The sequence below is a fragment of the Schistocerca cancellata genome, chromosome 1 (assembly GCF_023864275.1).
Source record: "Schistocerca cancellata isolate TAMUIC-IGC-003103 chromosome 1, iqSchCanc2.1, whole genome shotgun sequence".
Classification (NCBI taxonomy): Eukaryota; Metazoa; Arthropoda; class Insecta; order Orthoptera; family Acrididae; genus Schistocerca; species Schistocerca cancellata.
This window is the reverse complement of record NC_064626.1, coordinates 812,550,843-812,571,994: the sequence shown is the minus strand read 5'-3', so window position 1 is coordinate 812,571,994 and position 21,152 is coordinate 812,550,843. Positions and strand designations below refer to the sequence as shown.

The 21,152-nt window shown below is 38.6% G+C and overlaps 1 protein-coding gene across 3 annotated transcripts in view; it reads left to right on the top strand.

Annotated features, from left to right (window-relative positions):
* LOC126188137 (E3 ubiquitin-protein ligase CCNB1IP1-like) overlaps positions 1–21,152 on the top strand; it is a 230,645-nt gene that overhangs the window by 128,716 nt on the left and 80,777 nt on the right. For all 3 annotated transcript variants that reach the window (XR_007537824.1, XM_049929631.1, XM_049929645.1), the window contains 2 exons: positions 3,177–3,387; positions 3,471–3,562. Coding sequence is in view for 2 of the 3 variants with exons in the window: in XM_049929631.1 (XP_049785588.1) it covers positions 3,177–3,387; positions 3,471–3,562 (303 nt within the window). In the remaining variant the exon portion in view is untranslated. The remainder of the gene's footprint in view (positions 1–3,176; positions 3,388–3,470; positions 3,563–21,152) is intronic.

Here is a 21,152-nt window from a genome sequence, read left to right as displayed (position 1 = left end):
ATATACTGCAAATATAGCTGGTAGCAAAAATGTGAGTCTCAGTTCTAGTAACATAAAATGTATGTACAAAAACAGGAAAATTAACATTAATCAATGGAGAGACGTTACAAGGGAACTGAGCAGGTTGCATGATGCAATAGACATACTTTATGCTTTGCAAAGAATTCAGCCTATACCTAAAGATAGAAACGTAGCCACTAATTTTAACATAATGATAATAGGAAACTATAGTAAAACTGGTGTCAACGAAGTGAATGTTTTATGATTGACATTGACACAGAATATAAGATCATGTGAACTTCATGTTCTGAAAATGAACAAATAACTTACATCATAAAACTTGGCCGAAATCTTATTTTACTTTTGTTTATAGAATTAAGTCTGAAATCCTAGTACGTGCTTTAAAGCTGGTGTAACAGAATAAACATTAAAGTCATGAAAAAGGAGTACTGGGAATGCCATAATGTGATATATGATGAGCAGTTCCTGTACTTAATGATATGCATGGAAGTAAATGAGCTGCCAAACAGAGGAGGGAAGCAAATGTTGCAGTTTCGTGGAGACTTCCGGATGTAAAAATTCATGCAAAGAAAGTGTTTCTAAAGGCTTAATTGGTATTTTTTATTACCCAGCAACAAATAGAGACACTTTAGAGCTAACAGAAGTCATGAATAACCTCTCTTAAGAATGGCAGAGGTAGAGATCTAAATTGGCCTCATGCTATTTAATACAAGGACAAAAGTCTTACAAGCAAGAACATTTCCTGTTTTTCTAATGAAGTAATTGTTCAATTCAGTAATAAGTCCATGAAATAATGCCTCAACCTCGAACTAAATCTCCATGATATATCGTGTGTTTCAAGAAAAAATTATTTAAAATAAAATAAATAGATCACTTATATTTACAATTGTTTTATACCAACTTTATTCTGCATTTTGGTTTGTCAACTTCAGGTACTTGCAAGCACTGTGATTTGTTGTATCATTTACATCTCCATGTATACTCTGCAAACCAATGTGAGATGTATGGCAGGGGACATATCCCATTGTACCCCTTATTAGGGTTTCTTCCTGTTCCATTCACATATGGAGAACGGAAAGAATGATTGTTTGAATGCCTCTGTGTGAGCAATAATTATTCTAATCTTATCCTCACAATCCCTATGTGAGTGATATGTAGGGGATTTTAGTATACCCCTAGAGTAATCATTTGAAGCTGGTTCTTCAAACTTTGATCATAGACTTTCTCAGGACAGTTTATGTCTGTCTTCAAGAGTCTGCCAGTTTAGTTCCTTCAGTATCTCTGTGACCCTCTCTCATGGACTTAACAAACCTATGACCATTCGTGCTCCCCTCTCTGTATATGTTCAATATCCCCTGTTAGTCCTATCTGATACGGGTCCCACCACACGCTCAAGCAATATTGTAGAACTGGCCACATGAGTGATTTGTAAGCAATCTCTTTTGTAGACTGATTGCACTTGCTCAGCTTTCTGCCAATAAATTGAAGTCTACCATTTGCTTTACCCACGAATGAACCTATGTGATCACTCCATTGATATTATATTCATAGGATACTACATTTTTTTGTTTTGCGAAGTGCAATATTTTACATTTATGAACATTTATAGCAAGTTGCCAATCTTTCCACCTTGTTGAAATCTTATCAAGGTCTGACTGAATGTTTATGCAGCTCCTTTCAAATAATAATTCATTATAGATAACTGTACATCTGCAAAAAGCCTGATTTTACTATTAATGTTGTCTGAAAGGTCATTAATATACAGTGTGAACAGCTAAGGTCCCAACACACTTCACTGGGTCATGCCTGAAATTATTTCTACATCTGACGATGATTTCCATCCAAGATAACATTTGGTGTCCTCACTACCTAAAAGTCCTCAATCCAGTCACAAATTTCATTTGATACCCCACCCATATGATTGTACTTCTGACAATAAACATAGCTGCAGTACTGAATCAAATGCCTTTCGGAAATCAAGAAACACTGCTTCTACCTGGCTGCCTTGATTCAAAGCTTTCAGTATGCCATGTGAGAAAAGCGTGAGTTGGGTTTCACATTATTGATGTTTTCGAAGTCTATGCTGGTTGGAATTGAAGAGGTTATTCTGTTCAAGATACCTCATTATGTATGAGTTCAAAATATGTTCTAAGATTCTAAAACACATCAGTGTCAAGGATACTGGATGGTAGTTTCAGAATATGTTGTAAGATTCTACAACACATCATTGTCAAGGATACTGGATGGATCAGTTCTACTAATCTTCTTGTAGAGGGATGTGACCTGGGCCTTCTTCCAAGAACTGGGCATGGTTTTTTGTCCGAGTGATCTGTGATAGGTTGGAAAAGGGGCTATCTCAGATGCAAATTCAGTATAGAATGTGACAGGGATTCCATTGAACCCTGGAGCTTTGTTCAGTTTTAACGATTTCAGCTGTTTCTCACACCACTGACACGAATACTTACTTCATTTATCTTTTTAGTGATTGAAGGATTACACTGGGGCAGTTCTCTTGGGTTCTCCCTTGCAAAGAAACCATTGAAATTGGAGTTAAGCATTTCAGCTTTTGCTTTGCTACACTTAATTTCAGATCCCGTCTCATTTGCTAGGGACTGGATACTAACTTTTGGTGCTGCTAACAACCTTTACAAACAACCAGAATTTCTTTAGGTTCTGCAAAAGGTCACTTGACAACATTCTCCTATGGTAGTCATCAAAGGCATCATGCAGTGCTCTTTTGACATGAAATGATGCTATAAATCTGAGGCAGTACAGTGATATTCTGCTATAAGAAACAAAAATATTGGCAAAAAACATTACTTGAATTCTCTGTTAATTCCATTTTGTACTAAGAGAATGTATGGAAATTAGAAAGAAGTTGCTTAACAATTATTTCATTATTTTTCAGAACCAGAGACGTTTTTCCTTTGCATGAATAAATATCTCGTGCAGTGTTATTCATGTGTACAGATAGTTAAAGCACTGGCAACATTATTTTTAAGTTAAATATCTGTAGAACAAATTTTCCTTTGATAGCGGGTCATATAAAATAAATAACAAAGTTTTGATCAGTGATTAGAAACAGCAGCTGGCCAGAAAAAAATATTCTTGTATTGAACCGAATATTAGCTTTGACTAAAGATGTATGATTCCAGATGGTTTTAGCTGGATTGCGTCCTGAAATTGTATTTGATATTTCCAATCGTGCTTTGGCATTTTGGAGTTACCAAATTTACATGGAAATTCTCTATCAGTCATCAGCAGCAAAGAGATCAAGAGACAAAATAACACAGCTTGAAGAATATTATGAAAGTATAGTGATAAAGCTGAAAACAGATATTCAGGCTCGTCGTAGAAAGGAAGAAGGCAAGTTTGCATTTATAGTTTTTTTTTTCTGGCTTTCTCTGTGAAGAAATGCTCACAAACTTCTGGTTGTTATTTGATTACAGAACTGAAGAAAGAATTAACTAAACAGACTCAAAGATCAGAAGAATTAATAGAACGACTTAATGAAATGCAAAGGCAGTTTAATTCTGTGCAAGTAAGTGCCAAGTTCTCAAACGATACAATACTCATGAAAATGTATGTGTGTGGTATTAATAGTAATTTACAAGTATCTGAGGAATTGTTTCCTTCTTAATCAGTCAATTTGTTGCCTTCTATATTTTGCTGCATATTAAATACTGGATTTAGCAGCAAAATTTTAAGCATCTTAAAATAAACTCTCATTAATGAAAACTAGCATCTTATAACACTGTAAAATATCTACAAAGAGTTGCAAATTTCTTAGAAGCTCAACATTGTGAGTGGAGAAGTTAATGAAAATATTTTTGAGAGTCAGCTTTTTCCTGAACAAGAAAAGGTTCATAGGCTTAAAAAGCGCTATTTGTGGATGAAATATTCCACCTCTGAGTAGAGTGCCCTCTTGGTTGTTGATCATTTGTAAGTTAAAACTACACCCTGAATCTGGACTCAAATTTTGAGATTTTTGCTATGAGTGACTCCGTATCATGGGGTATAGGTATTCCCACTTGACTATATCAGATATTCTCCAAATTTTACATGCAAGTTTGCTAAACAACCAAAGTAAGAAATTCAAATTGCAAGCTCACAAAAGTTAGTATTTTGTGGATACAAACCTCTGAAGTAAAGGTGATAAAATGTCACAGTCACATTTCAAAACTTTTTGTCCAAGTTTGATGTGCTGTAATTCAGTGAATAATTATTGTGAAGATACAAAACTTGATGAAATGGTTGAATAGTTCAAATTGCGCACATTCTATAAATTTTATGTCATTTTTGTGCTCCAAGTGGTAATCAGTCATCAAGTTGTTAGTTACTTTTTTTACTGTGTGTAATATGTTTTAAAAAGTTGAATAACTGCCATGTTTCATTTTTTATACAAAGCATAGTGAACTTGTGCATTCATTTACCACTGCTCCAAAAATTGTGAGACTGTAAAACACGATGCTATGAAAGAGTGATTTGCATGAGGTACTGCTGGATACTTGTAGACCTTGAGGGGAAAAAACAGTAATGTAAATTCAATATTTTATAGAGAAAAGAACATTGTTTCAATTGATGGTTGACCTAAGGTAGGATCGGATGTCTATTTTGATACACAAAGGTATAAAAGTTACTTATTTTTGTGGCAACTTCTTCTTTGTCTTCTTCTTCTTTTGTGTATGAGTCACTATGTACTAAAGTTGTTTCAGTTGTTTCGCCTTTCTTTTCTTCCACATTTCTCTCATAATTTCTTGAAGTTTCTCTTTCCTTTCTTCTGTCCAAGTATTTCCATTCTTCTTGGGGTTTTCATGGAAACCTATGGATATTGCAGTATCTTTCTGTAATTAATCCGTGTACCTTCCAACTTCTTTGCACCATGCGTTATTTGAAATTTATCTTAATAACTGTCCAGTCTTATTGTCAGTCTGCTGGGATTCATTCTTTTGTTTCGATGTGGACATGCAAAGCTAACCTTTCTTTCCCAATTGTGTCTGAATTTTTGAGTCTCTGTATAAAGTTCACTATTATTAAGTCTTCTATATTGTGATTGCTCTTTAAGTGGCTCCAAGATTTTCTTGAGTATTTTACTTTCTGTGATTTCCAATACTTCCATTATTATCTTTTTGTTTAGAGTCAAACATTTATCTGCAAAAAGTACTTCAGGGCTAATTGCTGTAGAGTAGTGTTGAAGTTTATCATTGAGGGTTACTGATTTCTTATTATATATAATCCTTAGTGAGGTAATATATTGTTTTCATCTTACTAACTCTTGCTGCAATGGTTTCTTCCTCCAAAATGTCTTGTTCAGTTACTTCTGCTAGATATGTGAACTTGTTAGATCTCTCAATTTTTCCATATTTAGTTTTTATTATCTTGAGGGCCACTTTAATGTTCATCATAAATTTTGCTTTCTCAAAGGAGATTTGTAAGTCTCCTTATTCAGCTTGGTTTTTTCAGCACTTTTATCAATCCAGTGGCTGTTTCTGTTAAGTCTGAAAAAATAGCTATGTTGTCTGCAAATGCTACACAGTTTGTTAGATGTCACTTTTGTAACCTAATCTCACTGATTTGGCTTTCTCCTAATAACATTCTTCATTCTCATATGTCTTGTAGAACACAATTAAAGAGCAGCAGGGATGGACAATCACCCTGTCTGACTCCAGTTTTGATTGCAAAACTTCCAGAAATTTCTCCTATAAATTTCACTTTAGAGTCAGTGTCTTACTGTTTGCTGAATTAGAGCTGTGATTTTACTATGCAAGCCCAGTTCATGGAGAATTTCAAACTGTGACTTGATACTGCTGAGTCAAAGGCTTTCCTCAAGTCAACAAAGGTGATTATGAAATTTTTACATCTTCTTTCAAAAAACACATTTATATTCAACAATTTGAGGGTTGAGTTGTTGTTCTGCCCTAGCTAAAAATGTTTTGATAACCAGTAGCTGTCCACATTGGTTTCATCACCTGCTTTGTGCAATGGGTGGATCAAGACTGTCTTTCAGTCTTCAGGAATCTCTTCTGTTAGTCAGATGTATTGGATGATTTCAGTTATCTTGTTCAGAAATTTGTTGTTTGAATATTTCTCAATTTCTGCAATTGTGGAATCCTTTGAAATGCTTTCTAGTTTTTGAGGGATTTGATGGTTTCCTTGATTTCCCCGTTCTTTGGGGGATGTGAGTCCAGGTACTGAGGGTATTTTCATGTAAAGTCAAATCTTGATTTAGGACTTTCATAATTTAGTAAATTTCAAAAATTCTTTGCTCAAATGCCATAGTTTTCTTTGTTGTTATGATATTTCCTCATTTTGTTCTTTAAAGCAAAGGTTTGTTGGAAAAAATTTACTTAAGCTTCTTTTGGAAGTCTAATAGACACTTCTAGTATTGTTCATTTTCAAGTCATGATCTATTGATTTAATTAGTTTTTATCATAATTTCTCTTAATATTGTTGATCAGTTTGGTTGATTGAATTTCGCCATGCTTTCCACATCCTTGTCTTTACTCCATCTTAGCCATGCATTTTGTCTTGTTATCGCTGCTTTATTACATTCCAAATTTCGCCATATATGTATTTTGATGTTAATCAAGAGAATTATTTCTTTTATTGTTTGAAGAAGAGCATGTGCGATGAACTGTTCCTGCAACGCTCAGCAAAACAACATCATACAGATTGCGATGCCACTACCCGAATTTACTGTATTATTATTAGACCATGCTGCATCAGACTTGCGGAAAGCGGCTTTCGCGTGTAATAGGTTTGAATAGACACCCTATGGTGATCCAACTACTACACGGAATTTTTGGAATAAATAATGATAATGGCACATATAAACTTATTTTTACGTTTACATTTGATTATTAGTAGCACTGATAATCTCTTTGAAGTGACTGAACAAGGAGCACTTAATTCTGTATGTTTGATATTGCCTAGCAGGAGGACATTATTCATTTAAAACAATACCACAGCCTGAAATCATTTCACAATACATAAACACACATGATAAGCACTTGAACTTGTTTTAGGTTAATGTAAACTACACAAATTGTAATTACTGAATTTAATGTTATTGAGCTTGCATTGTGCTGAAGGCACAATGTGTACTGTGGTAGCAGCAATTTCCTTGAATGCTTAATTAAAGAACAATATAGATCTGCTTGTCAATATAGTTACTGAAAACACTAATTGAGAATCATGTTGCTCAGATGGAACTGAGTAATTTTTGACTATGGCAATGTACTGCAGAGCCACCACATCGAGCTGGATTGTAATTAAGGTGGCACTGTACCTGGTATCTTCCATCCATTGCATGAAGCGGCATCTACTGGCAATTTCGGCGTTAATTCCAACTATTTTCTCTTGTAATATAGCTACGCCGATACTCACACACCATAACTTTACACTGACGTTGCAGCACATAGATATCACTGTATATGGGGTAATAATGAGCTATTTCCTTTAAATAATTGATTACACTCAGGGAATGCAATTTAAACCACAAAATTATTATTGCCTCCAACCTTTACACACTGTAGAGAACTTGGTTTGACTATTACACAAACTGATTCACAAAATATAAATGTACTGGTAAAGGCGTTGGTATAACAACCACTGTTCATAATAATACTCTTGTAAAATAACTTCTAGTTCGTTGCTACCGAAGTGAGCTCACCAATGGACCTCATCAGTTATTGAGATCACAATATGCCATTGGATGCGGCTATTGGTCCCTTCACACCTCGCCATTGGCACAAGCAACTCGTCGCAATTAACACAGCATTGCACCATGCAGTGCCATGTACCTCAGAGCGGGAAACTGTACTATTTTGCCGCTCACAGCCCATCTCCGTCGAAATACCACGTCTTACAAGCCTTAGTGTCCATTTAGCTTGTAACCATATGATAAACGAAGTCCATATCTGTTTTCAGCTCACTTATAAATGGTCTGTTAGCAACGTTACTGTAGCACACACCGGCAGTCACTTTTACGCCACTTGTTCTGCCCCCGAGCTTCGCCAACTTTCTTCTACTGCCAATATTATGTGCCAACCTGTACACTGTTCTCATTCTTGGGTCATTCCCCCCACACCTAAACATTATTTTACATTACGCCAAGTTCTCTATTTACAATTAAACATACCATAGCATTACAATATTCAATTACAGTCATTTTCATATATTAAAGTAATATTACATTTATATTTTTACTACACGTAACAATATTATTTAGTTTAATTCTTTTGTTATTTTGCTGTCAGAGTGCAGCACAAGCCAGACACTGTCTCCTGCGTAGTGTTCTTTAATTTAGCTGCCACCAGGCGGAAGCATTTCCGCTTTGCCTTCGATTCTGGCCCACAGATGGCATAAGCGTCCACTTCCTCTACCATTGCGCCTTGACTATGCCTGGCATTCACTAGACGGCACGTTGTCACATTACAAGAGGGAAGCGAGTCCAGGCACTGTTTCATAAGATGATACATTTAGAATTTAGGTGCGCTTATTGAGGAAGCTAATGAAGTGGAAGAAGCCAGCCAGCAATATTCAGCACCGCTAGGCTCATGCAGTAGGTGACTGAACAAGAAAAGCTGAACAAATGAACTCGTTGCGACCTGCTGCTGTCTTTTCCGGGGTGCAGGTGCTGCTTTGGAGAAGCACTGGCAGCAGACTCTCATAAATACCCCAATGTCAGACCCGCAGTCTCAGATGTTCAAATGCTCGTCGACATTCTCTGTACATGACCATATTGGGGTACGTATGTGGAGCTGAACACCATTGTCTTTAATCAGCTGTTAACTTTGAGGTGAAGACCACTGCAGTGCAAGATGTAGCATCTAGTCACCTTCCAAGGACTTTGTCTCCAATAGTTGCATTTGACTGCCTGGTCTGGCAATTATATTCAGACAACTTGGCATTTTTGCACTTTTGTCTCCCCTCCCACGTTACTATCTTGTTCTGGCGTGGTGGGTTGCATGTTTGAGACTGGACGTGGGGCTGTCTGGTCTCTCTGTTGCTGTACACTGGTTCCTGGGAGCCTTCATAGTCACTGAGCACTACCCAGTGCAGGCATAGTTCAACTTCAGCCTTGTTAGTTGTTATGGTTTAAACACCATATATCCCAATGTGTTTTCAACCAAACTGGGAGGGGCAGCTTCTGTCACACTTTGCTACCAATGTGCAGTTGTCTTTGCTGGCCACATACCATGCTGCCTTACATCAGCATCTCCGCTGTTCTGCTGATGAGGAACACTGCTATTCTGAATTGCTTATGCTGTCCCCATCCATGGCTGCCTGTGTGGGGCCTCTCAACAGTGGCTGTTAATGAAAAACAGTTAGCACTTTGGCCAACATTCTGTCAGAAGAACTCTACCACTTTTGGATGTGGTCACTGCCACGTCTGTGTTGTCAGCCACCATTCATACCATTAACAGGCAGTGTGGTGAGTACAGTGGCTTTTGACTGTGGGTGTTATAGCAAATTGATGGGTTTTTGCCAGGTGTCTAATTGTGTTGGGATATGCATTGTAAGGAATATGCGTTGTAAGAAAAGTAAAACTAGATAGTGTTCTGCAATAAAAAAAAGTGTTAGTTTATGCTCTTTGGAATGGACAGTATGTTTGGTGGTGAGCACGGAGTATGGCTCACTGTTTTTAAGTATGTAAAGTTATAGTCATGAGTAGCCGTTAATAGGGGAAGGTTATGCAATAATTAAAAATGCCTTGCTAGTGATACATTTAAATGTTCCCATCGTAATTCAGTTTTGTTCTCTTGTCGTTGTTAGGTTGGGTGTAATTGTTAGAGGGTCAACCATGTAAATACCATGGGAGAGTTATCCTGGATGAAATGTTGCAAATTTTTGCAGGCCAAGTAGTGCAGCAGCAAGTACGCAATCCAAAAATGTCTAAGCAGGTAAAGCCTATGGAAGAAGACAAAGCAAATAAAGCAGAGAAAGTAGAGGCTGCTCAAGGAAAAGAACTTAGCTTTGTGCGGTAGAGTTACTCCAGAGTATGAAGAGAAGATGCAGCTGGAGTTGGGTTGGTGGGTTAAAAATGACCCGTATGTTCTCTGGAAACAGTAGTATTAGGCTTTACAGGAGGGTTGAGAGATAAAATAAGTGACAGGAAGTCCTTTCTGAGAGTATTTGTATGGAGTGTGGCCATGTATGGAAGTGAAACATGGACAATAAACAGTTTAGACAAGAAGAGAACATAAGCCTTTGCAATGTGGTGTTGCAGAAGAATGCTCGAGATTAGATGGGTAGATCATGTAAATAATGAGGAGGTATTGAATAGAACTGGGGAGAAAAGAAATTTGTGGAACATCTTGACTAGTAGAAGGGATTGGTTGGTAGGACACATTCTGAGGCATCAAGGGATCACCAGTTTAGTACTGGATGGAAGCATGGAGGGTAAAAACCATAGAGGGGGACCAATAGATGAATACAGTAAACAGATTCAGAAGGCTGTAGGTCGCAGAAGTGACTTTGAGATGAAGAGGCTTGCACAGGAGAAAGTATTGTGGAGAGCTGCATCATGCCAGTCTGTGGACTGAAGACCGCACTACAACAACTTGCACAGAAGTGGGGAATAAGAAGAAAGAAGCTAATAAGTGCTGTGGAGAGTAATAAAATTACAGAAGTTAAGGAGATGAGTTTATCAGCTCCAGTACCTTATGAAACTGTGGACTCTGAATTAGCAGTAGTGCCAGATGAAGTAAGTGTGTGCTGTACTGAAGTCAATGACAGTATGAGTTGCAACATGTGTGATATTAATTTATGTGTAGTATTATCTACTCTATTTGGTGATAATACATTTTGTTTGGAAGCCATGGAGCCTGGGCCAGATGTACACGGGAGTACATGTGCCAATTTTTATGGCACCCAGGGTGGAACTCCAGACGGTAATTTTACTGTAGGTACTGTGAAGGATGTACAGGAATCTGTTGAGGGTGTTAGTCATGATGCAAATGTTGTGGACAGTTAAGTGGTACTGACACATTTACTTCTGAAGGACATAGATTCGTCACCACCTGTGGTGGCGCAGCCTTCTCAGAAGGCAGAGGGAAGGGGGAATATGAAAGAGGAAAAATGCATCTAAGGCTAATGATTGAGCCAACAAGACTGAATCCTCTCAGGAGTGTGTACCTGAGGATCAAGAGGTTTATAGCTAGTGGCATGGATGGAAACACCAGGTCTGATGGCCAGCAGTGCAGGAGGTAGGAGTGGCAGGTGCATGGACTAGGCATGAAATACACTGTCACCAGAGCTGGTGAGATGCAGCAGATGATGATGATGATGTGGTGGCATGGATTGGGAGGGGGTGACAGAACAGTGGAAGGAGAAACTGTTGGATTGAGGGAAAGGGGTAGTGGGTTAGTGGAGATTGAGGCCAGGGCGGTTACAGGAGAAAAGGATGTGTTGCAAGGATAACTCCCATCTGCGTAGTTCAGTAAAGCTGGTGCTGGAGGGAAGGATCCAGTAGCCACACATTGTGGAGCAGGCATTGAACTCAAACATGTGCTCAGCTGCATATTGTGCCACTGGGTGGTCAACTTTGTTCAGATAGCTGGTTTGTTGTCATCCTGACATAGAAAGCTGTGCGCGATTGCACCCTGGTCTGGAAAAACTGAACCATATTTTTTGCCAGGGTTTATTTATCGCCACGCCCTGAAATGAGGGACATCATACCCAAGATCCTTCCCGTTCCTCGTAAAGTGATATTTTGTAGGCCACCCAAGCCACACATCATGGTTCACTCCTGTGCCACTCCCACTCCCACTCCCAACCCCTCACCACTGGGGTTACATCCCTGTGGAAGGCTCAGGTGCAAGGCCTGCCCAGTCTGCCTGCCCAGCACTTACTACTCCAGTTGTGTCACAAGCTTATCCTGTACCTGTAGAGGCAGGGGCACCTGTGAATGAGACGAACTCTGTTATTGTCACAGCACAGCTTTCTTCTATCTGTATAACAACCAACCAGCTGTCCACCAGAATAAATAGCCACTGCAAAATGGTGGCCAAGAACAAAGTTGACTATACAGAGGAGCAACATGCTCCACAACCCGTGCCATCTGGATCCTTCTCTCCAGCACCAAATTTTCAGGATTCTGTAACAGTCCTTGCCTCAGTCTCCACTAAGCCACTGCCCACCTGCTCTCTACCCAACAGTTTCCCCTTCCTCTGTCATGTCACCCCCTTCCAATCCACGCCTCCATGTAGCTTTTATCATGAGCCACACCTCACCAGCTCTCATACTGCTGTATCACATCCTTAGCCCATGCACATTCCTCATATATTACTAGCCAACAAACCTTCTGCCTCCGTCCGAGGTTTTATATATTTATCCTCGACACCTCTTCCTGCCTGCAGCTCTCTCTCTCTCTCTCTCTCTCTCTCTCTCTCTCTCTCTCTCTCTCTCACACACACACATACACACACACACACACACACACACACACACACACACACACACACCATCCACCACTACCCTTTCCCCACACTTGTCCACCTGCCGAAATGCAATATGTGTATGTGTGTGTGTAAACTCAATGTTTCTGCTATTCAGTAAGTCATCTCCTTTACTCCTAAATTATTTATGTTCTGCCTGAAGTTTCCTTATTATATTCATTGAAAATGATATTTAGCTTAAGCAACAATGAATGACCCATATGGTTTATTTAAAAGAGTAGGAGGAAGAGGAAAATTTTATTCAAAACATATGTTGAAGTAATTGTTGTGCAGGAATTTAGACAGGTACCAACCCAAAGACTGGTTTCCTTCAAAGAGGGAAGAGTGTAGTACCATGAATCCATTGGGAGCAATGAATTGCTCCTGTGACACTCAGCAAAATGGCAGCATACAGACAAACATGAGCATCAGCCTGAAGCTCAGACACAATTTCACAGAAGGCATATTCAGAGCAAAGGAGCACTTGTTCAGGAAGCTGACAAAGTGGAGGAAGTTAGCCACTGCCTTAGAAGGGTGAAGTTGCAGAATATTACAGCCCTGGTTAGACTCCTGAAGGAGCTGACTAAACAAGAAAAGCTGGATGCATGAAGTCTTTACCATCCAGCTGCTGCAGCCTGTTTTCTCTTATATAGTGAGGGTGCTGCTGTTGGAGAAGTACAGGTCAGCAGACTTTTGTAAATACCCGCACCCCACAAGTCTAATCCTCACTCTCAGATGCTTACCGATGTTCCCTGTACATGACCGGATCAGGATTTGCACAAGATGTTGAATGCCATCATCAGGCTCAAGTGTTAACTTCGAGATACGGACCACAGAAGGGCCAGATCCAGTCACCTGCCAAGGACTTCATCTCCAGTAGGTGCAGGCGATCACCTGGGCTGGGAATCATATCCTGGTGACTTGTCTCCTTCGAACTACCGGATTAACTGCCGGGTGATTATCTTCTACTGTTGACCACTTCCCTGGTGGGTTGCACATCTGAGTCTGGGCAACATGCTGCCCAGTCTCTCTATTGCTGTACAGCATTTCTTGAGGGTCTTCATCATTGCTGATCACTGCCTGGTGTGGACATGTGCCTTCGATTTCGACCATGCTGAATGTTATGGTTTGGACCCTGTCCTACCCAGCTTGGTATGTGGAAATCATGAGTTAGTAATGCTGCCAGGAACTATATCTGACACAGTTTTGTGAAAGCTTTACTGACATCAACGCCATCGCTGCTAAAGTGAGCCATCCTCCGAGCCAGCAGTTGCTGACCTCAGAGCCCTGTGAACTAGCAACTACCAATGCCACTTTGCATGCTGCAATACCATATTTGTATTAAAATGAATAAAGGGCTGTTGCAAACAAGGATGTTTCATTAAACAGGGATGTTTCAGTTCCAGTCAACACCACCTCTGCATCCTATGTTCAGGTGAGGAAGCAGCGCCTTCTCCTGACCTACAAATAGCAAATTCCTCTTCCACCCTGATGTCGTGTCCCAAACCCAACATTTCAGTTGTTCCCAATTTTCTGGATTTTCGGTTTCCATTTTATTGTTAGTTTCTCTTTTGTTGATGATTTTCAATCAGAGTCCTTGGGTTGGCTCTTGTCTCTTGGTATTTCTTGGGTGGAATTTTACTTTGATTTTAGATAGATGGTGGCCAATTCTAATACATCATTTCTTATTAGCTTAATAGTCTGGATTTTGTGGGAGGATTCTGTGGATATTGTAACATGATGCACAGGGTGCTCCTTTTGAACTATTCCACATTTCAAAGACCAAGGGAAAAATCTGCAGTAGATGTATTGAAATTGCACCATATTCTGGAGCATCTTAAAGAATTTATTTAATGATCATCAATACACCTTTACATGTCTGTTTGTAAAATGAAGAACATGAGTCTGTAATCAGTTCCTTGCAGTGTTCTTCATAGCATGTCCTCTGCCACTGTGTCTTAACATAGGAATATCATTCACTTTGGTCACATACACGTGGTTCTTCATGAATCCTCACAATAAGAAATTCAGTGGGATAATGTCAGTAGAATATGGTGCCCAGGTACAATCCAGCAACTGGAAAATTTCATATCCAGAACTTGCGAACAGCCATTGACCAATGCAGTGTAGCCCCGTCTTGTTGAAAGATGATGTTGGGTTTCAAGTCTTCTGTCTGAGCATATACAAACTTTCCAACATGTCGACATGCACTGAGCCATTCACTGTGTTTCCTGCAATGAAGAAATGCTACAAGACGCCCAACTTGCCTACTGCGCACACATCATTTCTGCCCTCTCTGACTGATGGCAGGGCCATATAAGAGTATAAGTGGGAAATATTGCCAACCCCAGCACTCAGCAGTTTTATTCCTGATTATGATGGTAGAGCTAGCCATCGAAAGCGCGAGAATTTAATTGGAATTGAAGTGGCTTGAAAACCGAGAAGATTTTATTCAGTCATTCCGCCGCGAAAGACTCCAAGTACACATATCTTTCCTATACGGTGGGGACATAATGCACAGTGTGAGACTGCTGGAAAAACTGTGTAAAAAGAAATCACATCTGCTTAGTTCTTTAGCATTTCTACAATGCTGCCAGGACTAGGAGGCAATTCCTCGCTTTGCTGTGGTTAAGCAGCACATCCAGACACTTACAGTGGACGGAATTTTGAAGAGGACAAGTTATGCCATAATGAGACAGCAAATATGGCAGACAAGATATGAACTTGAACTTAATGCTAGAAACCTGTTTGATTGTCATTAATTTCTGTCATCAACTTTGTCTCCATTTGATTCGGATTGAGTAGACGTAACCAGGGCGGCACAACAGAGTGCTAGTTTGTGTCGTACAATGTCTAAGCAATGTAACAAGTTTGACCGCTTAACTCACGGAGAACCTGACATGCAGAATGATAAGTCCCACAGAACAGTAGTTAATCTCTCCAAATAAGAACTGGATGACGGCTCTGTGGCAGCATGGAGTAAAGGCCTTAATCTTTCACCAGTACAGGAATGTTTGCCTATTTTGGAGATTATTAGTGGAACAGAGCAGTGCATTCGGCATCTCTCACATGACACAGCTGAGGACGTCAGACTAACCACTGGCCATATACTGTCGAAAGCTAAGCCACCGAAATCAAATATTAGCCAGGAGGGACGTAACTTACGCTTATTGCTTGAGAACGAGGACTTGGTTGTCTTGCCAGCTGACAAAGGAAACACCACTATGGTTCTAAACACTGAAGACTACCACCCGAAGGTGCTAAATGTATTAGAAAATGATGTGTACCTGAAGCGGAGTCGCAATCCGACACAGGCCATAGTCAGGAAGACAGTGAAGCTATTAAGGGAATCTGGTTTATCAGATGAAGTGGTGAAGAAATTAATGCCTCAAGCCGCCAGACCTCCAAGGCATTATGGACTATCGAAGATACATAAGGAAAGTGTTCCTCTTAGGCCCATTGTTAGTGCAATCAGCTTACCCACCTACAGACTGGCAAAACATCTTTCAGGGTTATTAGTACCAAAACTGCTCATTGTGAACACCATGTTGTAAACTTGCAGACATTTGTTGAAATGCTCAAGAAAATGGAAATAATTCGAAACAACATAATGGTTAGTCTGGCCATGATGTCACTTTTTATGAGGGCACCAGTACAAGACAAGCTGGAATTTTTGGCCCAACAGTTTCCACCTCGAATCGTCAAGTTGTTCCATAACGTTCTAACGACATCATACTTATTGTACTGTGACGACTATTATAAAATGAGGGATGGCCTAACAATGGGCTTGCCACTGTCTCCTGCAATGCGAATTTCTTGTCTTGCTTCCTTAAGTATGTTGATGACACCTTCCTGATATGGCCTCATGGTGAAAATGCACTGCAGCAGTCCGTGGATCACATGAATGGAGTCCACCCCAACATTAAGTTTATCATAGAGATGGAGAAAAATGGCAAGATACCATTCCTAGATGTTTATGTTGAGCAGAAGGCAGGAGGCCAGCTTGGTCATTCAGTGTACAGAAAACTTACACAAACTGATCGATATTTGAATGCCGGTAGTTTTCACCACAGTGTACATAACAAAGCGGTCCTGAGCATGTTAATACACAGAGCCAAAGTTATTTCTGATGACGACCACCTTTAGTCTGAATTGCAGCACATGAGGCACATGTCCAGGGAGAATGGCTGTAGCAAAAGGGAAATTGCAAACACTTTCAGGTGTCACCAAAGGACGCCTTGTGAATTGGCAGAAGAAGCCAAGACGGCGGCTTTCCTGCCATACTGGGGATCAATGAGCAGCAAGTTAGGATGTGTACTGCAGAGACATGGATTGAGACCAGTGCTCCAGCTCTGGCCACAGCTCCAGTGGCTAGAGACAATGGTCATGTGTGTGTGACTTGTGCTTGCATGAATGAGTTCATGTTGCCTATTTTAGAAGAAGGCTGAAAGCTCACATGCTTAGCATTTTTTTGTTGTGCCTGTCTGTGACTCAACCTCTCTTCTATATGGTGAATAGCAATCTAATCTTTTGATATTGTCATCATTCCACCTTGGATTTTCCATTGTTTAATTTATTTTATAGTTTTATTTTATGATTGAAAAATACTATTTTGGATTTTCAATTTAAATGTAATCTCTGTTTGGCTCTTATTACCTGATCGTAAATGTAACAGTTTGCAGAATAATTAGTGATGATTCTTTTTTCCTTAATGTATCCTATTGACTCGTGTACACCTATATGATCACATATAATAGTAAGGATATCTGACTGTTTAAACTGATTCTTATTGTGAGTGTTGTTACAATTTTTAATTACTGTTCTTATAGACTCTATTCCAGTGTTCTAGTTATTGAATAATCAAAAAAAGGATTTCATATGTAAGAAATCAGAGTACATAATGATGATCTGTAACAACAATGCCTTATTTGTTTCACACTGAGGGCAGAAGATGCCAGTGAAACTGTCTTTGCTAGTGATCATGTGATGATTCCTCTTAAATGACAGCTATTAGTCATCCATAGGAGTTTGCTTTTGTTACATAATGCATAGAGTTTGTGTTTCATTTGATAGTGTCATTTTCCCTCTCTAAGCTAAACTTCATGACATTGGTTTTGCTTATGTTCAAAGTTCTTTTATTTCACACCGACCAGTTGTGAATCTCATTCGGAGTTATCTAAGCTGAGTTTTATTAGTGACCACAATGTTGTTTTCATCAGCAAACATAATTATTTTCCATCTGTTGCCATCTGTGGAACAGCCCCAATATTCTTGCACTAAGGAACTTAAGTTTTAACATGATGTGATAAGTGTTTTCAAAAAAATGATTACTACTTCCTATTGTAGACTGTTTTTCAGAGAACAACAAACTAAACACTGCTGGCTGTACAAATCATACCTAGATCACTTTAAATAAATGTAGAATTAATACAATAAATCTCAACTGCCCTGATTACCTTTGGCAGACAACTGACAAACTAAATATGTATGATTGATTTAGTATGCGTAAGATGAGGGGAAATTAGGTGTGTAAGTGAAAAGTCTTTTGAAAAGTTGGAACCGTCATTGCAATCTGATACTTATAATGATGCATATTGTGCAGAAAAACTTGCAGGCAACTGGAATAACTTCAAAAACACAATCTTTAGATATTTAATTGTAACTTGCCCATTTATACTTAAAAATATTCAAAACTTTGTAAGACTGGTATATGAAGTGAAACAACTGAAGGAGAAAATGTTTGCATCTCAGAAAATACATAGAGACATTAGCTAGAAATAACTATTAAGCTTGCCTAATAAATTATACTACATCATATACTTAACCCAAGGATCATGGAGCTGTGTAAATGAAAGACTAAGTAGAAAACCAAAGCCTGTCATTAGCAACTTCTGACAAGAATGGAAGCAGTAATACTATAGAGCTTGTGTGGTCACTAACACTTTCAATAATCATTTTGTTAATTCAAGGAACTTAGATATGTAGTGTTCAATGTAAGTTTAAATAAAGATGTGTTTCCACTAAATTAAAATTCAGATTAGTCAAGCTACTGCACAAAAAGGGTAGTTCCAACAAAGTTGAAAACTACTAATCATTTAGTTTCATTCTGACCTCAAGTAAAGTGTTATAAAAAATTATTGCACTTAGATTAGTGAATTTTCTTGTCAAAGGAAAAGTATTACAAGAAACACAATGTTGTTTTATGTGGTCTAGTACATATAATATTAATCAAATTAGACAACAAAGAAAGAGTGTCATATTTCTTCTTAGATCTATCATGTGCATTTGATATTGCTTCTTATGAAATGCAGCATAATAAATTGGAAACTTATGATATTGAAGGGATGGCTAGAAGTCTCTTACAAACATGATTATAAGACAGGTGTCAAGTTAAACAAATTGAACACAGGGAGCATTGTTAGAGAAATCCCACTCTAGTACAGATATGGGAAAGTGTGGTTTGCCCTAGTGATCAATAGTGAGGCCGTTAGTGTTGATAATATATATTAATGCTGTACCTATGGTGTGCAATAGCAAATTACTTAACTATGCAGATGATAGCCCACCCAGCTAGCCGCGTGGTCTAACATGTTGCTTCCCGGGTGGAAAGGCGTGCCGGTCCCCGACACAAATCCGCCCAGCAGATTAGTGTCAAGGTCCGGTGTGCCGGTGAGCCTGTGGATGGTTTTTAAGGTGGTTTTCCATCTATCTCAGCGGATGCGGGCTGGTTCCCCTTATTCCACCTCAGTTACACTGTGTCAGTGATTGCTGCGCAAACGCCTTTTCCATGTACACATTCACCATAATTACTCTACCATACAAACATTTGGGGTTACGCTCGTCGGATATGAGATGTTTTCAGGGGGTCTACTGGGGGCCGAACTGCACAATAAGCCTGGGCACGGTGTGGGGCAGCAGTGGGGTGGGTGGACTACTGTGACCTGTTGTGGGATTCTGAACCACTGAGGTATACGGTGGGATGAAGCCTCTCTGTCATTTCTGGGTCTTCGGTTTAATATGTACATACATACATACATACATGCATGCATGCATGCAGATGGTACAACTGTTAGCTGAGGACACAATGAGAATGATCCATTGTAGTGTCTTAAATGGCTTAAGGAATTATTTAAAAACTTAAGATTAAGAAAATCAGTTTATGCAGTGGAGAACAATGTCATAAGTTCTAGATTATGATCTGAGGATGGTGTATTTTATCCTAATATGTCCATCCTGACCTATGGAGTTGTTGAATGGGGGTGCGCTGTTACATGTTCCTCCTCCTTACCTACCATCATTAAAACAAATAAGAGCACATAGAATTTTCATCAGATATTTACTGCATGAAATCGCTCTCTTCTTCTCAATATTTTATGTATATTTATAATATCCAGCCAACCACTACAGTTCCAAAGAACTGACGCTGCATCTGAGTCAAACTAAGAGTAACAGAGTCAAAGACTGAAACAGTACTGAATTAAAACTGAGAAAAACAGAGAGAAACTGAGATATGTGGTCAAAACCATGATAACATCTATAAGTTTCTAACAGTGAATATTCTGTATTTCTTCTCTTTGTTATAAATTCAGTTAGAATTGATTTTATTATAAAGTGACACTGTTATTAAAAGTCTGAATGTGATAAATAAACATTCTTGCCCAAAATTATTAACATCATAGACCTTAACAAATCTGACCTTTCTGATACAAATATGTGATCTTTTTTGTGAGTTACATATTATATTTCTTTCATAACATTTCTTATTTACTTTGTGGCTTGTCAAATATCCAGATCTATTCAATTACCATTCATTAAATATCATTTCCTTCTCATCCAATATGGTAAGTTTCCCCTGACCCACGGTTCTGGGTGACTTTCCCAAAATCTCCCCCTTTTCATAGACCTCTCCAGTCCTTTTCCTTCGCTGTTCTTCATTCCCCTTCAACTGGCTTCAAAGCTTGCCTGTCACAACAGTCTTTTATGTGTGTTTTCTTCCATTGCTTGGTGAGTAGAATTTTTATTTGTCCAATTAAATAATCATTAAATATAATCATACACAGCTTGGTTTTTTATCACTAACTTTATTTTTATATGAGAAATTATGGCTTTTTTGTCACTTATAATAGTGAAGTACCCAGCATCTGCATATTTTTATCTGATGTTATTAATTTTGCCAGTTACGATATATAATTATGTACTGAAACAAATCCTCTAATTATTAAACAAACGTTTCAATTATCTACTCAGAATTACATGTTAAAGTAAAAAACCTAAGAAGAAAAGCTATATAACTGGATGCTTCACTGATTTGGTGTATTGAATACTACATTATCGTCTGTCAAAGGCTGTTAAATTTCAGCTGCATTAAGGCTCATAAAAAGAGTATTCATCCTTCAAAAAATAAAAGGCAGTTAGGATTCTGTGCAATTCAGATAAAATGAGTCATGTAAAGGATTGTTCAAGAATTAAAAGATACTTACACTACACATCGATACATATTTCTAAAACTATACAACTAATTGCGGTATCCAAGCAGTACAGTAATTTAAGCAAAGATGTACATATTTATAACACTAGACGAAATGATGATCACCTGAAGAGGCATAACACAAAAGAGATAAACAACAGCCCATATCACATCAGGATCAAATTGTTTAAAACAAACTTCTGATGTATATAAAAAATTTTAAA